The sequence below is a fragment of the Camelus bactrianus genome, chromosome 26, assembly GCF_048773025.1.
Source record: "Camelus bactrianus isolate YW-2024 breed Bactrian camel chromosome 26, ASM4877302v1, whole genome shotgun sequence".
In the NCBI taxonomy this organism is placed as follows: Eukaryota; Metazoa; Chordata; class Mammalia; order Artiodactyla; family Camelidae; genus Camelus; species Camelus bactrianus.
This window is the reverse complement of record NC_133564.1, coordinates 21,073,282-21,094,726: the sequence shown is the minus strand read 5'-3', so window position 1 is coordinate 21,094,726 and position 21,445 is coordinate 21,073,282. Positions and strand designations below refer to the sequence as shown.

Genomic DNA, 21,445 nt, shown 5'->3' with positions numbered 1-21,445 from the left:
ATTCTGCACATCTGCTCAGTTCTAGGATCTCAAGAAGATGACATGAGATAAATATCAATCAGAAATACAAGTTCTGATATAAATGACCAAGGTTATACTAGCAACAGCAATAGTTTCAAAATACGTGTATTCACATAAAGATCACGTTTGCTTTTCCTATGAGAAAAGCTTCTGTTTTCCATTTAATACAGAAGAGTGTGATTTTGCTCTGATTCATTTTCAATCTATGATAGACAGCAAATGTTTCTTTTATTTTAATGTGTTACATCCAAGGAGAAACATACTGTAGAAGAAAATTAACGATAGATGCAAGTTGAAGATATTTTAGATATAGATAGAAGACTTAAAGTCTCTAATATTCTGGCTTTTTTTCAACATCTGTTCTCATTTATCTTTAAATTGACAATCCTGATTCTCTTCCTACGAGCAACAGTAAACCTAACATCATGTGCAATTGAGAATGGATTATAATGTAATGCAAATGTATTGTTACCAGTTCAGTAGGGTGCTCATTGACTCTGGGTTTTGTGTATAATTTACACAAATAGCAGCTTCTGTTTTATGTAGGATCATGTCAATATTTTGACTTTTAAGCAGTAAGAAGGTGATTGACAGGATAAGCAGAGAAACTGGAGAATGCACAGTAGTTGAAGTGTATACTGCTATGATATTAATCGATACCAACGTGCAAAGTAATACATGACGTAGAACAAGGGTACATGTGGACGTGCAGGCACGGGCATTGACAATCTCAGAACAACAGAAAAGGTCTCAGGAACATTACAGTCTGTCTACTATATACCTGCATCTCTGATTCTCTTTTAATGTTGAGACTCTTTAATAAGGCATAGTCAAAGTGGTTATGCCCATCAGTTTAATGACAGAAAAGCATCTGTTATTCCAGAGTTGGACACAGACTCTGAGAGATTTGTAGGGACTTTGATTAGTCATTCAGCTTTCCACCCAGTGAAGGAAGCCCTACACATTAACTCTGGTAAATGACCTTCTGGCCACTTCCTCTTTATAAATCAGCCCTTTATCTTAAAATGTTTACGTTACAAATGTGCTTTTTTTCTCCAGATTAATTATTATGTATGCTCTCTTTTAGCCAGAACTGTTGTTTTCCTTGATACAGTCAAAGTTTAGGTAAATAATTCTTAAAACTCAAAGGCCTTAAGCTTACAACATCTTTAAAAGAGAAAGAGGGCTGACAAGTTTAAACCATTTTAGTTTAATCCATGTGTCTTAATTACAGCCGTCAAGGTTAAAGTAGGTTCATGGCTCATTCCTTACAGCCTGGAAAACTCACTCTTGCGGGAAACATTCTGAGTGCACCATCACACTTGTTTCCTAACCCTGCTGCTTTCCAGTAAAATATTTTACCTGGGGGTTGTACATAACACCTGCATCTAGTAATCCTTTTGCCTTAAAATTTGTACTTTGGGATCATACACACAAGGGCTTACTAAGTTTTCCATTTATTTTAATTAAAAACAAGGCTAGCTTCCTCACAGACAGAACAGTTTGTGGTGTCTTCAGCCCTGTCTTAGATCCTCTATAGCAGGGGTTGGCAAACTAGAACCAGCAAGGGCCAAATCTAACTTGTCTGCTATTTTTATAAAGAAAGTTTTATTGGAACTCAGCCACGTCTATTCATTTCTATATTATCCATGGTTACTCTTCACTGCAACAGCAGAGCAAAGTGGTAACAATACGCCATACAGCTTGCATAGCCCACAGTATTTACTTTCTGGCCCTTTTTAATAAAGTTCACAAACTGCTGTGTAGAATGTGGCTAATAGAAAGCAAAAGCCCACAAGCTCATTATCCCAAGGCAGTTGCTTGCAACTTTTCATTGTCTTTCTTTTCCTGCATTTCTCTTCTTTATTGTTTGTTTTTAGAGAGATGAAATTACATTGTTTATGTACATGTTCACTTGACATAAAATTATTTTTATGCTTAGCATAAAGATACAGATTATGTTAAAATAGATTTAGCTATTTTGTTCCTCCCACACTCTTTTCATCTAACCCTCTGTTATCATCCTACTTCATTTCTTCTGGGTTTTTGTTTGTTTGTTTGTTTGCAGCTTTCAGTCACAGGCTTTGTGACTTTGCATAACTTATCCGGGCCTCTCTGGCAGCTTCAGTTTCCTTATTCGTAAACTGAGGATAACAATGGTACCTGCATCAAAGAGTAGTTAGTACTAGATGGGACAGTGAACAAAGTTTTTATCCTTTTGGGCTAACACTGTAGTGACAAGAAAAAGACAGTAAGTAAATTTAAAAGACACAGGATCTACAATTTCTTTCAAAAACAATGTTATAGAGAAAAACAGAGCAGGATGAAGGAAGCAGAGAGTTCATAGGAGGCTTCTCTGTTGTCGTTTGAACAGAAACCTGAAGGAAGTGAGGGAGTGAGTTGTGTGGATATTGCAGGGGAAGAGCATTCAAGCAGGAGAATAGCAAGTGCAAAGACCCTGAGGCAGAGGGGTTTCTCTTGGAGAAATACCAGGGACAGGGATAAGAGCAAACACGGGCAGAGAAGTATAGGCAGTGGGTCAGGATATGAATCAGATTCAGCCTTGAGGCCATTTGAGTTCCTTTGATTTTACTTGGTGAGGTAAAAAGCTATCAGAGTGCTCTAAGGAGAAGGATGACACTACCTGATTTACTTTTAAGATATCAGAAAGTCCATGTTACCTGAAGCATCTGCTGATTCAGTGCAATCCCAATCAAAACACTAAACTAGAACACACAGAACTAGAACAAGTAACACTATAATTTGTACGGACCCTGATTAGCCAAAGCAATCTTGAGAAAGAAGAACAAGGCTGGAGGTATCATGTGCTCTGGTTTGAAAGCATCTTACAAAGCTACAGTAATCAAAACAGTATGGCACGTGCACAAAAAGAGACACATGGATTGATGGACCAGACAGCCCAGAAATAAACCCATGCACTTACGGTGAATTAATCTACAACAAAGGAGGCAAGAATATGCAATGGGGAAAATACAGACTCTTAAATAAATCATGTTGGAAAACTGGACAACTACATGCAAAAGAATGAAACTGAACCACTTTCTCACACCATTTACCAAAATAAACTCAAAATGGATTGAAGACTTAAAAGTAAGACTTGCAACCATAAACTTCCTAGAAGAAAACATGAAGCCATAAGACTCCTAGAAGAACACAGACAGTAGACTCTGAAATTCATCTTAGCAATACGTATGTATTTTTTTAATGTCTCCTCAGGCAAGGGAAACAGAAGCAAAGATAAACAAGTAGGACTACATCCTTCTAAAAAGCGTTTGCACAGCGAAAGAAACCATCAACAAAACAAAAAAGTAGCCTACTGAATGGGAGAAGATACTTGCAAATGATGTATGCAGTAAGGGGTCAGTACCCAAAATACACAAAGAAGTCAAACAACTCAGTATCAGAAAACAACCCAATTTAAAAAAATGGGCAGAGAACTTGAATATGACATTTTTCTAAGGAAAACATAAAGATGGCCAACAGACATATGAAAACGCTCCACATCACTAATTATCAGAGAAATGCAAATAAAAACCACAGTAAGCTACAACATCACACCTGTCAGAATGGCTATCATCAAAAAGACATCAAATAATAAGTATTGGTGAGGATGTGAAGAAAACAGAACTTTCGTGCACTGTTGGTGGGAGTCTAATTTGTTACAGCCACTCTGGAAAACAGTATAGAAGTTATTCAAAAAAAAAATTAAAAATAGAACCACAGTATGATTCAGCAATTTTAATTCTTGATAGTTACCCAAAGAAAACAAAAACACTAATAAGTCAAAAAGATACCTGCACCCTTATATTCATTGCAGTGTTACTTCCAATAGTCAAGATATGGAAGCAACCAAAGTGTCCGTTGATGGATGAATGGATAAAGAAGATACATACAATGGCATTATTACCCAACCATCAAAAAAGAGAAATCTTGCCATTTGCAATAACATGGACGGATCTAAAGGCTATCATGCTAAGTGAAATAAGTCAGAGAAAGACCAATATTGTATGATCTCACTTTATATGAAGAATCTAAAAAATGAACAAAAAAAGACACAGATACAGTGAACAGGGTGGTTGCCAGAGGGGAGGTAGGTGAGGGATTGGGCAATATAGGTGAAGGGGTTAAGAGGTACAAACTCACAGTTGTGAAGCAAATTCATGTGGATGTAGTAGATACCACGAGGAACACAGCTGCTAATACTGTAATAACTCTATGGGACAGATGGTTACTGGACTTACGATGACGATCACTTCCTAACGTATTTACATGTCCAATCACTATGCTGTACACCTGAAACTGACACATATTATACATCATTTCAGTTAAAAAAAAAAAAAAGCTAGAGAAAGTTTTTAAGACTTAGGGGTAGGAATTAATTTCATCAGCAAGAAATAATAACCAAAGCTCATAAAGGAAAAGAATAATAATTTTGGCCATATTAAAATGAAAACCTTCTGCATAACTAAGCACTTTAAAAGACAAGTAGAGGAATATATATGCAACAGCTCAATCAATTCATATCCAGAAAAAAGTGAATCCTGTAAGTTACTAAGAAAAGGCAAATATGCTTGTGGAAAAATGGGCAAAAAAGTAAATAAGCAGTCTACATACGGAAGATTAAACTAAAAAAAAAGGAATTAACATACCAAAAGATACTGAAGACTCAGTATTAGTACACATCCCACTCAACAGCTCAATAAAATCAATAGTTTGTCAACACTGTGCTGGTGCAATGTAAGAAAAATGGAAACTCTTAACACTGCTTGTTTCAGAGAGTAGAATCCCACCTAGTAAATTTGAAAATACACATACCCAGCCTCTCAAAAGCTCTACCTCTAGGTGTAGACCCTGGAAAAAATATTACACATGTACATATAAAAAGATATTCTTTGCAGGAATATTTGTAATAGCAAACATTTGGAAACAAATTTCCCATCAGGAAGATGAAGCAATGATATACAGTATACTCTTAAGAAAATGTTACAGTCTTGTCACAGCGCTGTTTGAATTTGTGTGACGTTCAACAGCAATTCATGTGAGAAGCATGTTGGTCACATAATTTTCAACATTGTAAGTTTACAGAGGGAGAGTAGTAAAAATGGTATGTGGTGTGAAGATACATTAACAGGGTTATGTTACACCTCAGTGACCATAATAAATACTTAATAAAATTTAGAGTATTTAGAATTAGACCTTTAAAATTTTTGCTTAATAAAAAACATTTCTCCCTAAGCACGTCTATGTTATGTGTGCTTATAAAACATACATATAATGTACATATGGGTAGATGTCTGTGTATATTCAGTTTTATCCTGGGAATATTTTAATGTATGGCTTTACTCTCAAAATTTTAAAGCATTTAATTTTGGAAACCTTGCTTTCCCCAGAAATAAAAATAGTACCTTCCCCCCTTCTGATTTTATTAAGGAATTTCAGAAGCTACTCTGCAGATAGTCATAAAATACATATTTGTTTTGTTTATATTATCATTTAAAAACATTATTTATATTTTGAATAGGTCCAAATTATTTTCCTCATAGTTAAAATTAATCTAGAAGTCTGCATGAGTTTTAATAGATCAAATATGTAAATTTAAATGTGTAAATTAGAATTTATACATGCATATTAAAGGGTGCTGTCGGAGAAAGATGAAAGGAGAGTCCTCATTTAAGGACTTAGTAAGTCCTTATTAAGAATCTCCATCAGTCATCTCAGTTTGCTCCAGAGAACTAAGTTAAGCAGGAATTCCCTATGTATCAGCAGTTTGAGTGATACAAGCTTTTTTTTTTTTAACCATTTTATTATTGGCAACATCCTATCACCAGGGACTCGAGGCAACCTGTGTCAGTACCTTGTCCAAAATACCTTAAGAATAATGAATCCTTAAAGTGCACAAAGTAACGTATTGCTAGTACAAAACATTCATTCTCCTGCACTGTCCTTTCAGGCCATCACTATGTGATCGAAACTCAAATCATTTAATAATTATTTAAATTTCAGAGGTTTTCAAACTGTTACCATGGATTCCTCAAAGTTTAGTGGTAGCATATGGCAGATAAGTGCTTTGGGCAGGGGGCTGGTAGTGGCTTTTTCTCTTGAATACATTAGGCTTCCAACCACAGTTGGTTCCATGCTGAATACATTCCAATTTTCTAGGATTGCCAATGAACTGTCATTCTAACTATAATTAGTGCGTATCTTTATATATAATGTGAAGTGTCATTGACTTTGAGTCCCTGTAACTCATACGCGCTATGGAAGTCCTGGAATTTAAGAGCATTTAGAATTAGACCTTTAAAATCTCACAAATTAAAGTTTTCAGTTTTATAGTTTGAAAATTAAGGCATACTGAAATACACATAGTAGTAATTTTATATTCTGTAAAGAGTGAATTTTATTTACCTCTGTGTGCATTTGTAATTTAACCATTCTGGGGCAGACCACACCGTGTTCACATTCAGAAAAGTAATAGACTTTATTTGCATCTTTTTCTGCTGTTTCCTTGACAACTGCTACAGATGCTGCTATCACCATGGGGATGGTTCTTCTAAATGAAGCAGCAACATCCAAAGGAGATGTTGGGAAAAGACGGAGTAAGTCTCAGTGTTGGTGTTTCTGTAATTTTGTTTTAGTCTTAAGATTCATTTAAATCAAGTGGACATATATAAAAGTCCTTTGTATACAAACTTGTAAAGAAATGTTCTGTTTTGAAAACAGTTGTCGTGTTCCTCTTTTCTATCTCTTGGATGTGTGTGTGTGCACATACTTAAAAATATATTTCTTTCAAAATGGGATTGGGTGATTTTCTGTGGAATTGGATAGAAAGGAGAGCCGGTATGCACCTTTGTCAGGCGTGTTCTGCCTGATCTCTGCTGAAGCTGGAGTCTCTGTAGTAATGTCCACCCAACAGGAAGAAGTGGAAAATTCTGTGTGCAGTCTTCAGAGAGCTTGTTGGCAGACGGGATGTTGCCTCTGCCACGCAGTTCAGGGGTGCATTCAGGGACTGACTCAAGTTTTTGCATAGCTCTTGTACCCTGAAATATCACAACACCTTCCAGTTACCTCCAGACCGCCTTCTACCAACATTTAGAAAGGGGACAGCTCAGGATACCACCTCTTCCAGAAGTGTGCCAAGATTTACAACTCTACCAAGTCCCGGCATTAGGTTTTAAGCAAATTAACTGTTTTATCCTTTGACAGAACTGTTCCTTCTCAGAGTTGTAGAAAAAGAATACATTTTAATGAAGTAACATTTTTGACAGGAAAAGAGAAAATCACACGGGAAAAATCTTCTGCCTTGGGGAGCACAGGTTAGCAAAGGACAGAGAGCCTCACAGTCAGTATTTTGTGCAACAGACCTTTTCATAATTGGTATCAAGTCCTTATGTGACTGTATGATTATGCCTCCACGAATCTATAATTAGATTTTTTTCTCAATATGCTTTCCATTTCTGAACCCTTTTAAAAACTCACAATTTATGAGCGAGGAGCATAGGCATCTGGAAAACACTGATAATTTATTAATAAGTTTAAAATAAAAATCCAAATTTCTTTATGAGAATTTTAGCCAGAGTGATAGATAAATAAATTGGAGTGATTTCTAAATGCGTAGTTGTCTGAAGTGCTGACATGTTTTGGATGTAATTAATACAGTTTGGTTTACCCTGTTTTCCCATGATGCCATCTGCACACCGTTGTAAAGAAACTACCGAAGCATGAACGAATTACTTTGTTAATCACTGTTCAGAACATCTTTTTATATCTTTTGAATAAAAATGTGGTGTTCTTGGGAGTGATAAATAATATTTATAAGGACAAATTCTTATGTGATTAGATATTTATTATATATCCTGTCATATTAAAGTAGTAAGAAATATGTAGTAATTTTTAAATCTCATATCTACAATACTGAGTTTATAAAATCACTACTTCCAACTTCTATCTTGGTAGATTTACATGTATATATATAAAATCACTCCAATCCCTACATGCTGCCCATTTATTTATTCATATGTGTGTAAAGAGGTGAGTAATGGGAAATATATTTTTAAATTATTCCCTTTTGATTATAATGGGATTTTTATTTTTGATACAAGTACTATGATAACAGGTTTGTATTTACTTGATTCTACGCAGTGGAACTTTCCACTGCGTAGAATCAAGTAAATACAAACCTGTTTTACTTGATCATCTGTAAACAAACAAGGCTACTGAAAGTGGCAAAGGGAGTGAAAAGAATTCAGCTTTTGAAGAAAAAGAGGAAAGGAAGAAGTACTTAATAAAAAAAATACCAAATGTAGGACGGTATAAAGTCAAGCATTGTGTAACGAAGGCGCGGTTTAGCAAGCATCTTGTAAGCAAAGTTGCAGTGTCTAGTGGCTGGTCTCTGTCATACTTGGATGTTCTACAATTTAAGGGGGAAAAAAGTGTTTTTTTCCTTTTGCAGCATTCAGCACCCTGTTTTTTGCTTTATTTTCTGCCAACTTGATTTGAAGTTCAAGTGCATAAGTGTCATCTGAAATGAAATGTCATCAAGGCTGCAACTGAATGCTGTTAAGCACTTATGACTTTTCACAATTTGTTCTCAAAACTGAGAGAATAGTATTCCTATAGAGTTGCAGGAAAACAGATTTTTAGACTGTGGTTTGACAATGCCTTATCTACGCCCTGATTTCCAGGACTGCATTTAAGCCTGGTCTAATTTTTATCTGAGATTCATTTTTTAAAATCACATTTCATCACTATAGAAGCATACAGAACTGTTCCATTTTTCTTGTTTTCTTCTGCCTTAGTGTGTTTAATCTCTTTTGTCTTCCCCCTTTTTTTTAATAATTAATTATTTTAGATATTTCTTTGTTTTTTAAAGAATTCACAAATGAAAGGGTATAAGTATTGTGCAAATGTTTTATTCTTAAGAAACATTTAGGTATTTCTTATCAAGAACTAATTTCTACTTATTTACAGAACAGATTCAAATAAATTTCAGGTTCTCCAACTATTATGTTTTTTCATCTAAACATACCTGCATTGAATTGGCTCATTTTCAAGCATTTAAATTCTAAGAACATGTTCATATGTATTTCACTAATAGGAATAAATCTTAATTAGCCAATATTTGCATATTTTTATTATATATTATATATATTTTGTCAGTCATCTATTTCAGAGTAAAAACTTCCTAACAGAAAAAAAAATGTAATTTCCCTACTGTCAACTTGCCTTGGGCCAAGTAATATTGAAACCCTAGACCACAGCACACGGTACAGTAACATACACCTTGGGTTCCTTTGTAAAGCAAACAGTATTTTGACACTAACACCAACTATTTAGGGAGATTTTCTTCCCTTTGACTCCCACAGAATCCATATTTCCTCACCCCCGAGCTTCTATCCCTAGCCTTTGGTGTGCTGGGATCAATTACTGTTTTTAAGCAACAGGCTTTTTACTAAGGCAATAATCTAAAATTATATTTCGTTATAAATATTGCATGGCATCTGAAAAGCATGAAGTTCTGTCGAGCATTCTAATAATGCAGATGTCTCTGCTAGGCCAGCCAGGACTTCAGAGGGCGGGGCTGGTCGCCTTGTTTGTGGTTTATCGCTCATTCTGTTGTGTTGTGTTTTGATGCCCCTGGGGGCGTTTTGGTACTTGTAGGAATTCTCTCAGAGAAGAAAGCCATCAGAAGACTTAGATCAGTCACTTTTGTTGTTTCCATACCCCAAATTGTACATTTTCATTGAGAAGAATGTGGAAAATAATGCTTGTCTGGTTTGTTGTACCTGTGTGTGCCTTGAACTTTTCCATGTAAGTATGCCGTAATTCATTGAATGCATTTAAAAAATACGAACCTTCAGGCTGCCGGTGTCCAGACACTGACGGTGTTTCTGTCTCTCCCCAGTCATTTGTCTGGTGGGATTGGGCCTGGTGGTCTTCTTCTTCAGTTTTCTACTTTCCATATTTCGTTCCAAGTACCACGGCTACCCTTACAGGTAATATCATTACACTAATGTGAATGCTTTCGTTTGTAACTAATAGAATAAACAATTCCAGTGGTTAATAGAAACTGTTTAAGGATTAACATCTAGTAGCTAACTTATTTGCCAGGTGATGTTAAATTCAGTTAAGCAAGTTTTTGAGCACCTGCCATGTGGTCAGCATAGACTGTATAAAGGAGATACAAAAGTGTGGGCCCAGTTCCCAAGCAGAGTACAGCTTCATTTAGAGCTGCCTGTTGTGTGTATGTCATCCATGTGCATCTACATATAACAAGATGTTCAGTATATAATACATGTATTATATATGCATTTATATAACAAGATATAATATATAATGTATATATACATATACACAGAATAAGATGTGTATTATATATACATACACATGACAAGATGTGTTTTAAACATTGTGGAATTTATCAATTTTTTTTTCTTCCCTTGGTTTGCCTATCCATCGTGATTTTTACTTCATTTGCAAAGTTTTTTTTTTCTCATATAATCTACTGCTCAGTGTCTAATGAACTTCACATCATCTTTTGAACTCTGCAAAGTTCTAGCTTCTTCAAATAAGAAAGGCCAACTTGAAAGGGAAAATTAAATGATAAAATAATCTCTGGCCACTAGAAGTTGTCATAATGAAGATCTCATAAGATTTTCCCCAGTATATTTTCATAACTGAGCATGGGAAGATGCTGAAAATTCAGTCCAAAGCGATCTAATAACCGAACTATAATTTTACTAAAGCACAGTACAGTTGATGTGCCCGATGATGGCTGTCGGGGTCATGAATTCGGCATAGGTTTCGTTGTTGAGCACATTTCTCCCATAGCTCCTCACAGAGGAATGAACATTCCACTGCTGTTTCCCTGCGGAGTCCTTCTAATAGCTCCACCCATCCTTCTCTCTAATGAAGAAGTAAAGGTCCTGTATTTCCTTTCTCAGAGACTTTGACAACTCTTTAGAACTAGTGATATGTTGATGGAAAAATAAAACCTCATACCTTGTATTTCTTTTGGATGTGAAATGAGCAAGTATTTTAAGAGGACGTTTCTACGTAGCTGACGGCGGCAATGAACAGCTTAATCTGGGGCACAAACTAACCCCGTGGCAGGGAGATCTGATCATGGGCTTGCAATGGAAGAATAAGGCTCCTCAACCCCACCTATGATCTCGTGGGCAGAGGCACATTAACAGTTCTCCTCTTCCCTCACCAATTAGAAATACATATACAAAGGGAGTGAAAGAAATGTGAGCATCAGATCTGAGCTGTGGGACTATCTGCCTTTAGTCCTGCCTACAGTGTAAGTGAAGTTTTAAAAACATTAGTTCTGAGGATGAGAGTTGTAAGAAAGGCAGGTCAAGTCTCCAGTTTGATTTTCTCCTTGACGTTGGCTGGCTGTCTAATTTTGGTTTTGAAAATGTTAAGTCAGACTAATCAGATCAAAATTAAATATACCCAAGAAAGATGAAATGTATGTTTCTCCTTTTCCCCCTACCCTAAGATTGAGAGTCACAGTTCTGTGTGATTGGAGTCTTAGTTTGACTTGCAGGTGTTCTATTAATGGCATCTGTAAAAGTATTTCTCTTAAGTTTTATTCAGGGTGTCAAAAAGCACGGAAGAATTCAATATACAGCCTTTACAACGTGTCAGTAAAAGGTGTCTAACAGGTGAAGTACAGGAAGGGATGTTGTGAGATTCTTAAAACCTGTTTAGTTGGCAGAAAAGGGGGGAGGTCAGGAGCACACTGCAGCTCTCCGTGTCTAGCAGAGTGTCCCATCCAACCAGAGTGTCATAGATCATTCCCTGTCTAGGCTGTTCTCTGACACAGCAGTGCAATGGCTAGGAACAGTAGAGAAAGTTTTCACTAGTTCCATACAGTAACGTTACATTTGACAGCACTATGTTCGTTATGACATGAAGAGTTTAAGTTTGTATTTCTTCCCCGAGAGGTGGCTGTCCCTGAGTATACAGATCACTCATCCTCTGGTTCCTTACCCAGACCAGACACCCACGTCCCCTGGGAAGCTTTCCAAACACGTATTCAAGTCTCACCCTAGATGCACACAGCACACTCCGAACCAGAGTACACGCTTTATCTTTTATGAACGTGGCATCGGACGTTCCTGTTGTGTAACCAGTCCTGCTCCCTTGTCAAGGCCCCAGCGGGCTAAGCAAGGATGAGGCGGCCGCCAGCTGGCCCCATGGAGCTAGAAATGGACATGAAATCTCTTGTAAGAAGTTAGAGGAAAATCATGCCCAAGACATTGTGAATATGAAATTTGACATAGTTCAGATGAAAACCCCTAAGAAGGAGCTGCCAAGAAACAGAATCAAAACGGAGCCCAGCAGAAAAAAAAAAACAAAAACAAAAACAAAAAGAACCTTGGGACAGCGGTGTGCTGAAGGGGTGTGACAGGAGGCTCCAGGGACATGCAGGCGGGAGCCTGGCTGCTCCCCCGCTCTCCCAGGCTCGCCATCTCTGTGCTATCTGCTTGACGCAGCTGGCCAGTGCCTCCACTGCCCCATTTAAATCATTCCTGTAGTTTAATCATCTCTTCCCCTATCACTTGAAAGCTTTCTAATCTCTCTGTAGTCTCCTGAGAACTTGTGTTTGTATCTGCTTTTCTGCATTCTGTCTTTTCCATGGATGCAGTGGTGAGTCGTTCATCGAGCTGTGAATCCTTGTGGCACTCACGCCTCACCCCTCTCGGATCACTCAGCGCTGTCAGGTGGATGGGGTATGTTTCTCTCATTACACTGACAGCATTCCTCTGAGCTAACAAAACACAGCAGAGGGGAGCATTAGGAACACCAAGTACCAGGTTCTCATTTGAAAATGTTTATCCTCTTACTCGTCTAATACGTGGATACATGCCAGAGTTCCCTTAGTATGGGAGATACTGCTTTGGGGTTTGTTTTTAATCCATTGCATCATTTTCCTTCAGAATAAGGGTTTGTTTCCCCCAGAAATTTTATCAGTTCTCTTATGAATGATTCTGGTAAATAAATAGATGATTAACATCGAGAGCAACTGTTGGAACAAGGACTGGAGAGAGTAGACACCAGAGATTTGGATAAATCCTGAGCTAAATTTTAAAACCTTGGTAGTATAGTGGAAATACGTATCTTCCAACTAGTTCACTGGAGAAAACGGGATGGCAAAAGGCTGAGTGAGAGAGGGAATGAATGAAAGGAAAGAAGACAAATAATTCTGGGAATAGTTGAAAAGTGAGATGTTTAAAAAAAAAGAGAGAGAGAGAGAAAGACCTTTTCTCACTGAATTCTGTGGGAGAAGCTTGGTCAGTTACGAACACAATACCATGTTCTATGAAGGAACACTGGGCATTCCCAAAAGCACGTGTCTGGCACCAGCATGGTAGTCCTCGATCAAAAATAAGACACACCAACCTTGCTCTTACGGAACAAAGGCAGCATGTAGGTCGAGATACTGGACACCGTCATTACAGCAAGAGGGAGCCCTGCAAAGCAGATTCTGGAAGCTGTGCCCTGGCCCGAGTACTTCTGAAAAGACCTATGGATGTCCATCCCCACCATAATGAATCAGAAGCCCTGGTGACCAAGAGCTGAATCAGCCCAGTATCTTGTGCCACACGTACACTGAGGTAGGCTTGCCAGAAAAAGAATACGTCCCCAGCCAAGACCCTGTCCTTGACTTTGAGATGAGCTGCTAGGACCAGTCAACAGTTTTCTTCAAGAATAGAAAACCCTCTCACTTTGTACCCACTGGAGACAATACCTGTACTTTGGATAAGGCTCAGGATGCCCCTCAGGGAAGACGCACACTTGAACAGATCAGCAGTGACTCGTTCACAAACACCTCCAGCCCGGGGCTCCGGCCCCAAGGCCAGCACGCTCTCTCGGGTGGTGTCTTCACCTTTGTCACCTCCGTGTCTGTGTTTTACATTTTGGTGAATTGTAACTTTTGTACCAAGAAATACTGATGATACACAGAACTATGTCCAGAATTATCTTTAAACCAGTTTATTTCCTCACGGTTTTGAGTTCTGCCACCTTTAATTTCTACTATATAGAGCGTTCTTATGTTTTTCATTTTCATCTTAAACCTCACAAAATCTTAAACATTTATGCCCTTCAGATTTTCTCAGTACTTCACACTGCTGTGTTTTTGATGTTGATCTTTGTGCTGCTGAAGGGGTGAAAGTCTATGTTACATGTTTATCCTATCTCCTTAAGTCCTCCCCACATTTCTGTCTTAAGGTTTTTTTTTCTTACAGTATCAGTATGTTTCACGCCATCACTAAGTTCTCCCAGATCATCTTCTAAGTGACAGTAAGCAAACTTTCCTCATTTAAATCCCTCATCTACTTGTTACTAGCTCTGGGACTTGGGGGAAATTAAGTAACTTTTCTAACCCTTGGTTTTCTCATTTGTAAATGGGAAAAATTTTTAAAGACTTAAGCTTTTGTAAATCACTTACCACACTGCCTAGTACTAAGTAAACGGCACACAGTATTAGTTACTCAATAAATATTTGCTGCTAATTATTATTAATTCTGATACAAGTATTTTAAACATTTAAATTTAACTTTCCCTAAGTAGGATTTTTCATTACACTAAAGATTAAGTGACTGTTTTATATTTGCCTGATTCAGTTGGGTTTAAGAACAGATTTTCCCTGAACCTTTGATGAAATTAATTGGACTCTCAAATCCCTTGAAATTATCAGTGACATATCAAGGATTATTAAGAATTTGATCTAATTACCATCTGAGCCGTAGTTCAGAAAACAGTTTCATTCCAGCGGTAGCACTTAATTCACTTTGTATATTTAATAAAGATTTACTTCAGGGCTCGTTCCATTTTCTAAGAGCAAAGTGGTCATGGTCGTACATGACAGATCTTTTCTTTGGAGTAATTACTTCCCACTGTTTTCCACACACACACTGACTCAAAAATGTTCTTGAAGAATTTTTCATAAAGATATTTATGACACATCAAGTGTCTACTATAGTGTAAAAATTCTCTGCTCATTCTATCACTTTGCTTCCTGTATATGACTGTAGTTGTCTTAAAGAGGTAGTATGTATGGTGCGATGGAAAAACACTATTAGAATCACAAGACCTGAGTGCAAATTCAGTATCTAATTCTGTATGTTAGTTAAGAACCCTGGCTTAACTCAGTCACACGAATATGAGTTTGAATCTTGCATCCTCTCTTCTCTAACTTTGGGATTTGGGGTTACTTAACCTGAGTTCCCTTTTTCCTTACCTTTAAGGTAGTGTTTTTACAGGGCTGGATAACTTAACTTTGTTAAGCCTGTTTCTTCGTCTGTAAACTTGGTAGAATACCTGTCTCAGAATTTTGTGGGGGTAAGTTATGTAATCAGATTTGTAGTGCTTGAAATGTAGTCAGTTCTTCATAAACAGTCGTGACTTCACCTACCTCTTGCCTGCACTCGCCTTATTAGCACCTGGTTATTCAGTAGTGATTCGCCAATTACATCTCTCGCTAAGTATTCATATACAGCTTTGTGTGATGAAATTCTTTTCATTCTAGAGTACTGGAAGGTATTTGAGTTGGTCCCTGAAAATACCTTTTTTTCTATCTCCAGAGTGCTGTGCACATAGTAGGTGCTCATCATATACTTGTTAATTGAATGTGTTTATTCAGAAACATCTTTTATTTATTCCTTATCTAAATGCACCAGGAACCATTAAGATAGAAACATAGTGGAGAGAAGAGTACTGGTTTGCCACATTGCACAGCTCCCCAAGATGGAATTCACATCATGTGACACCCCGTGGAGTTGTGTTATTCCATACACCTAAAGGGGTGTGTGGAAATACTATTTCAGAAACCTGAGGTGTGAAGATACATACTGCAGCCTCAAAGTAGATCCTGAGCTGGCTGGCATCACACACACACAAGAAGAATAAAAATATAATTATGCTTACAATGGACATAGAAACTATCTTCCATTGTCTTTAAAAGATACTTGTGATTGATGACGTACTTGGTTACTTTGAGAGATGATGAATTACAAAAAAGTGGGTCGACATCCAGTGAGGGCAAGTACAGAGTAACAGCTAGCATGACAGACACTGAGAAAAGTACGGTGATGAACACGCAGAGCCAGGCAGAGACGCCCAGGGTGTGGAGTTTGGAGCAGCATCACGCCCACCTCCGCATCGTACTGAGAGGTGGACCTTTCCTTGGTAGGGAAAGTACAAGACACAGCCTTGAGCTCTGCACACAGGAGACACAGAAACGGTGTGGGCATCAACCCACGGTGTGTGTCACTGGTAAGAACTTCACTGGGGTTGCCTTTGTCGTGCCTTTGAAGAATGCCAGAAAGGACCAGAGACTTAGAGATGGCTCAGACAAGAGCTGGAGTGCTGCACAGGCACCCTGTCTGTCTGTCCCCTGTGTTGTCTAGATAAAGAATACCGTGCTATATCTTGTAATAACGCTGTACAAATGGACATGGAATCTTAAGGACTATTTTCTCCATATTGTTGTATTTCACTGTGGTGTATTGGAAAGTGATCTGGACTTTGAGTGAGAAGATGTGATTTGGACCATGGCACTTTAAATCTGTAACCTCAGGCAAGTCTTTTAATCTTCTCTGAGCCTCAGTTTTCCTCATCTTTCAGATAATGACCATAGTATTTCTCTCATAAGTAAGACAAGGGGTAGCAAACTATGGTTTTACAAATGCAAGGTAACTTGAACTGTGAGATGTCAGATTCCAGTCATATGCCATTGTACTTAGCTGCTACAGGGACAAGTTCTCAGATAAAAATTTCCAGCAGTAGACTTTGAGCCATGGAATTAAAGACTGACAAATAGTATGTTTTTTAAAACAATAATATTCATATGCATGCATATGCCCTCCCATTCAAAGTAACTCCATTTGGTTACTTCTGTTTTATTACTTCAGGGAGGAAAGCAGAACTGAACAGTTGACAGGAAAATATTTCATTCTGCCTAGGAAAAATGTGGTCGAATCCCTCACCCCACTAACAAACAGCGTAAACCTCACAATCCAAAAGAATTCAAGTCTCCTAAACACGTACTAGCTTTTTTTAAATCAAGACTTGATAATTCAGAAATAAATAAGGAACCTCTGTATAAATCCAAAGTCATTTTTGTAGAAAACTCAGAATTTTGATCTTGCACCGCACATGCCAGCCCCTCACACCTCAGAACACATGGTCTGCGCTGAGCAGACTCACAGACAGCCAAGGAAGCTCCCGATGGCTACTTCCATCGTGCGGGTATGACTGTCTCAGGCAGAGACGCCACCACCCAGCAGCCCCGAGAGCAGGGACGGGGGGAAGCTCCTGTCATCTCCACGTTCTGTTCCTTCCCGTCCCCCAGCCTCACCCCGCAGGCCAGCTTTGTTCTTTCTCCCTTGGACCCAGTATCCAGGCCTCTGCCCAGGCCGAGTTACTAATAACAACAGCCACGTTATCCAGCTCTGACAGAGCGCCCCCCCCAGGCTGTGTGCAGAAGCGGCCCCAGCAGGGCTCACACTCGACAGCTGTTACCCTTTGTAACTACAGATACGGAACGTTTCCGTTCCCAGTGATCTTTCCCAGCTCCTAACAAAGTCCTGAATTTCTCTACGCCTTTACTTTAGATCACGTGCTTCAGACGTGATGAGTTTTCTGGGTTTGATAATTTTCTGAGACAAAGAAGAGAGGCCTGGGGCTTTTGGCTCGAGAGACCGGGCTGACAGTCGTTCCGTCTTTCTCTCTGCACCCCTCAGAACACTTACGAATACAAAGGTTAGAAAGTCCTGAGAACAGTGATCACTGAGTCCTACTCACTGCGAGGCCCGTGGAACGGCCGTGAGGTCAGCTAGTGGCCTGCCCGCGTTCTGAGTAGAGCCCAGGCTCCTGCTCCTCTCTGCACTTCTCTGGACACCAGGACGAAGTCGGAGCAGCACCTTCTGTGAGACAGTGTGCCACGACGTCACCGTGAGGTCCCTCTGACTTCCCCCCCAGAAGTGAGAATATGAGACAAGGTCAGTCTGTCCAGCTGAGGGTCTCAGAGAGAGCTTAACCCCCTCCCAGTAGGACAGAATTCATTCATTCAAGAGTACCGTGTACACTGGAGAACAGACAGAGTCATTAATTCAAGAGAAGTCAAAACAAAACGAAATGCAAGCCACTATTTGGTGCCTATTCAGGTATTTCCCAGAAAGAGAGAAGGAAGAGACATTTCACTTGTCATAGGGGTCTCCGGTGGTCACCCCACAACCAAATCCAGGCACCCCTCCTACAACCCACCTTGCCTTGTCGGACTCTGGTTAACCAGCTCCTCTTGGACATTATGCCCTGGATTTTGTCACGTGACACGCTTGCCCCTTCCTTTTTCCTCTTAGGTTACTTCTCAGTCTCAATGTACGTGTCAAATCCTGACCGTCCTCCTGAGATCTAGAACCAGACCTCAGCACCGCAGTACCACCTCCCCCGCAACTCCAAAGCCAGCCTCGTCTCTGCTCCAAAACCTGGGTCTCCTCCTCTTACTTTCCCTAAGACACTGTTATTCTCATAATCCTACATTTAGGATTTAGGCCTCCATCACTTTCTATTCCTGTCTTGATTTCTGCACACAGTATCTTTTTTCAGACTATCACCTGGCCTCCTAACTTCTCCCCCGTATATAGTCGTTACCTTTGGTAAGCCATCACTTATTCTCCAGTAATGCAGAATTATTTTAAGATAAGCACAGATTATGCTGCTTCATTAAATTCTATTAATGACTGACCAGAAAGGAGAAAAGTTGATGCACGATCCTTCTAGAAGCTATAGCTAAACAAACTGACGAAAACTTTATAGTCCCAACACTCAGTTTGACAATATCAACAACAATTTGACTTTATATTTTGAACCGAGGGAAGGATTATATTAAAGTTTAGTTCCAGCCATTGCTTGTTTGGTGCAGGGTTAGCAACCGCTGCCTGTGGCTGGATCCAGCCCACTGCCAGGCTATGTGCCACAGAAACAGAATGGTTTTCACAGTTTTAGGTCATCAGGGAGAGGAAGGAAAAAAAAAAAACAGGAATACAGTGACCTGTGAAAGCTACCTGCAGTTCGACTGTCAGTGTCCCTGAATAAGGTTCTGTGGGCACAGCCAGACGCGGGCGCTTGAGTGTCGTCTCTGGCTGCTTTGGCCCTGGAGCGGCCTAGTTTAGTGGCTTCAGCAGAGACCCACGGCCTGACACACTTACTTCCTGGCCTTCCGCGGAAAGCGTGCTGGCTCCTGGTTTGGCCGGATGGAACACAGCACGGTATTTTCTTCCCTTGTCTCCTTCAGTCAGCTCCTCTAGCTTAGGCTGTTCCCTCTTCATTTCTCTTGTTCTCAAAGTCAGTGTTTTCCTCTGTTTGCTTGGTTTTTAAATTGTTTTAAAATTTAATTTTAAATTTGCCATCCTGTCAAGTGCATCACTGTGTTGTACTGAATCGTATCCAGGTCTTTCCTCCAGAGAAGAGACACAACGGCCCTGACTTACCCATCATTCGCTGTCTCACAGCACCCTTCTGTTCATAATACTCTTCTACACAGTAGATGATCAGGAAGTCTTTGTTGAATACTGACTGAAGCTGACTTTTGGGGGGCCTGAATTTGGAAGATAGCTATGACTTTACCCCGTCTTTGCATACCCAAGGCCCCTCTGCAGCCCAGACTGGCTTTAAGCAATCATCAAGCTACGCAGACTAGGAGCAGTTGCATCCTTCAGGATGGGAGAATGGGGAACTTCTGGGGCATATCTGGCTGGCCCTGTTCTTTATCTGGTCTTCCTGGGTACCACTCAATACCCTTGCCAAGCAGCCTCCATCTTTAACTCAGGTAGCAGTCTGAGTTGACCATATGCAGGCATTCACTTGAGAATAAGCCAGCCACGGTAGCAGTCAGTGGTACGCGTACACAGGCTACTGTGAACTATAATGAGATTCATTCATGGCGGAGGGTAGAGAGAAGTCCAGACAGACGCTGACTGTGCCACCCAAGACAGCTTCCCGTCTCTGGGCAAACAGATGGCAACATTGAAAAATAAAGTCTAAGAAAGAGTAATATAATTCAGTTCCTAGTATTCAACAGTTTTTAAATATGATACAAAAGCATTTTTATGTGTTTTTATGATAAGCCTTATTAGGAAAGATCATGTCCAAACAGTATTAGAAGCATAAATCTGTAAGAACTGTTAGATGACACATTAAAATTGTTAAACAGGTACATGTGAAAAGAGGAAAAAAATACACATCAGACCCTGATAGATAGAAATGAGGTAACTTTTTCTTGAGTGATGGGATCAATGTAAGACATTTGTCATACACCTGGACATTTATATAATGAAAATAAAAACAAGCATGAACTATAAAATGACTACCTAGAGAATAATAGTTTATACTTTTCTAAGAAACATTTTAAAATATTTGACACTTTTATGCAAGTGTTTCCAATTTCTTGAACAAGTACTTTTAACTCTTTATGAAAGAGCTTTTAATTATAAAATAGGTAGTACTGTGCTAGATTTATCCTCTACTGTAGTACAATAGCAGAAGTGGCAGTTCAGAATTACATATGTGTTTGTCACTTCATGATATATCAACCAAAGATTGCTGTAACAGGGTTTTGTTTTGTTTTGTTTTGTTTTGTTTTTCAGTATTTCAGTTTGAAACAAAACCCTGACATTAACCAACAGCTTGGTGACTAAGGAGTCTCAGTCTATTTCAATAATAGGAAAATATAAAGATCCTTTTACTCTGTGAGTGTAACATATAAAAGTCAAAGAACCTTTTTCACCTTTCCAGCACCAAAAAGTTAGGAAGTCTAAAATGATCATAGAGGGTCATATTACTACCCTTGCTTTTATGGTGGTAATATTTTTAGCAATGCCAAAAAGTGATCTTCCGTACTCTATAGCTTGAAATGTTTGGACTACTTCTCTAAGAACTATAAAATCTGTTTAAGTTCTAATTTTTCAACTTTAATTACATTAAATATTATATGATCAAGTTTGTTGTTGTTTTCGTTGTTTTTTATATTAACCCTCATCCTTCAGTTAGGTTTGTCTTCAGGGCAGTGTTGTAACTGAAGACAGAGAATGCCAAAGCGTGCATCTGCTCAGGACTCTTCTGTCTACTCCCTGTCACTGGTGTTAAGGATGACATGGACTGAGCAGCACCTCTGTCTTACTGCTCTGAGTTTTCCTGCTGACATTCTTCATGGCAGTAGTCACCCTTGCAGTACACTGAAGTCACAACTTAGCTTTAAAAATAGAAGCGTCTTGTTACGTCTAGATATCAGCGCATGATTTCTGTCTTTTAGTAATTCCTCAGAAGCAGATACATAGTTTATTTTGTATTGCATAATTACTTTATTATATGATATAAATTAAAATATAGATGA

The 21,445-nt window shown here is 38.9% G+C and overlaps 1 protein-coding gene across 4 annotated transcripts in view; it reads left to right on the top strand.

The window, feature by feature from the left end:
- TUSC3 (tumor suppressor candidate 3) overlaps window positions 1-21,445 on the top strand; it is a 140,034-nt gene that overhangs the window by 117,015 nt on the left and 1,574 nt on the right. The window contains exons 8-10 of one of the 4 annotated variants that reach the window (XM_074353607.1): window positions 6,564-6,638; window positions 9,944-10,034; window positions 16,568-16,630. The exons of 1 other annotated variant lie outside the window; for it this stretch is intronic. In XM_074353607.1, the coding sequence (XP_074209708.1) occupies window positions 6,564-6,638; window positions 9,944-10,034; window positions 16,568-16,586 (185 nt within the window). In that variant the 3' untranslated portion in view covers window positions 16,587-16,630. Of the gene's footprint in view, window positions 1-6,563; window positions 6,639-9,943; window positions 10,040-16,567; window positions 16,631-21,445 lie in introns of those variants that run through there. 2 more of the 4 variants (XM_074353608.1, XM_074353609.1) reach the window with 2 other exon arrangements.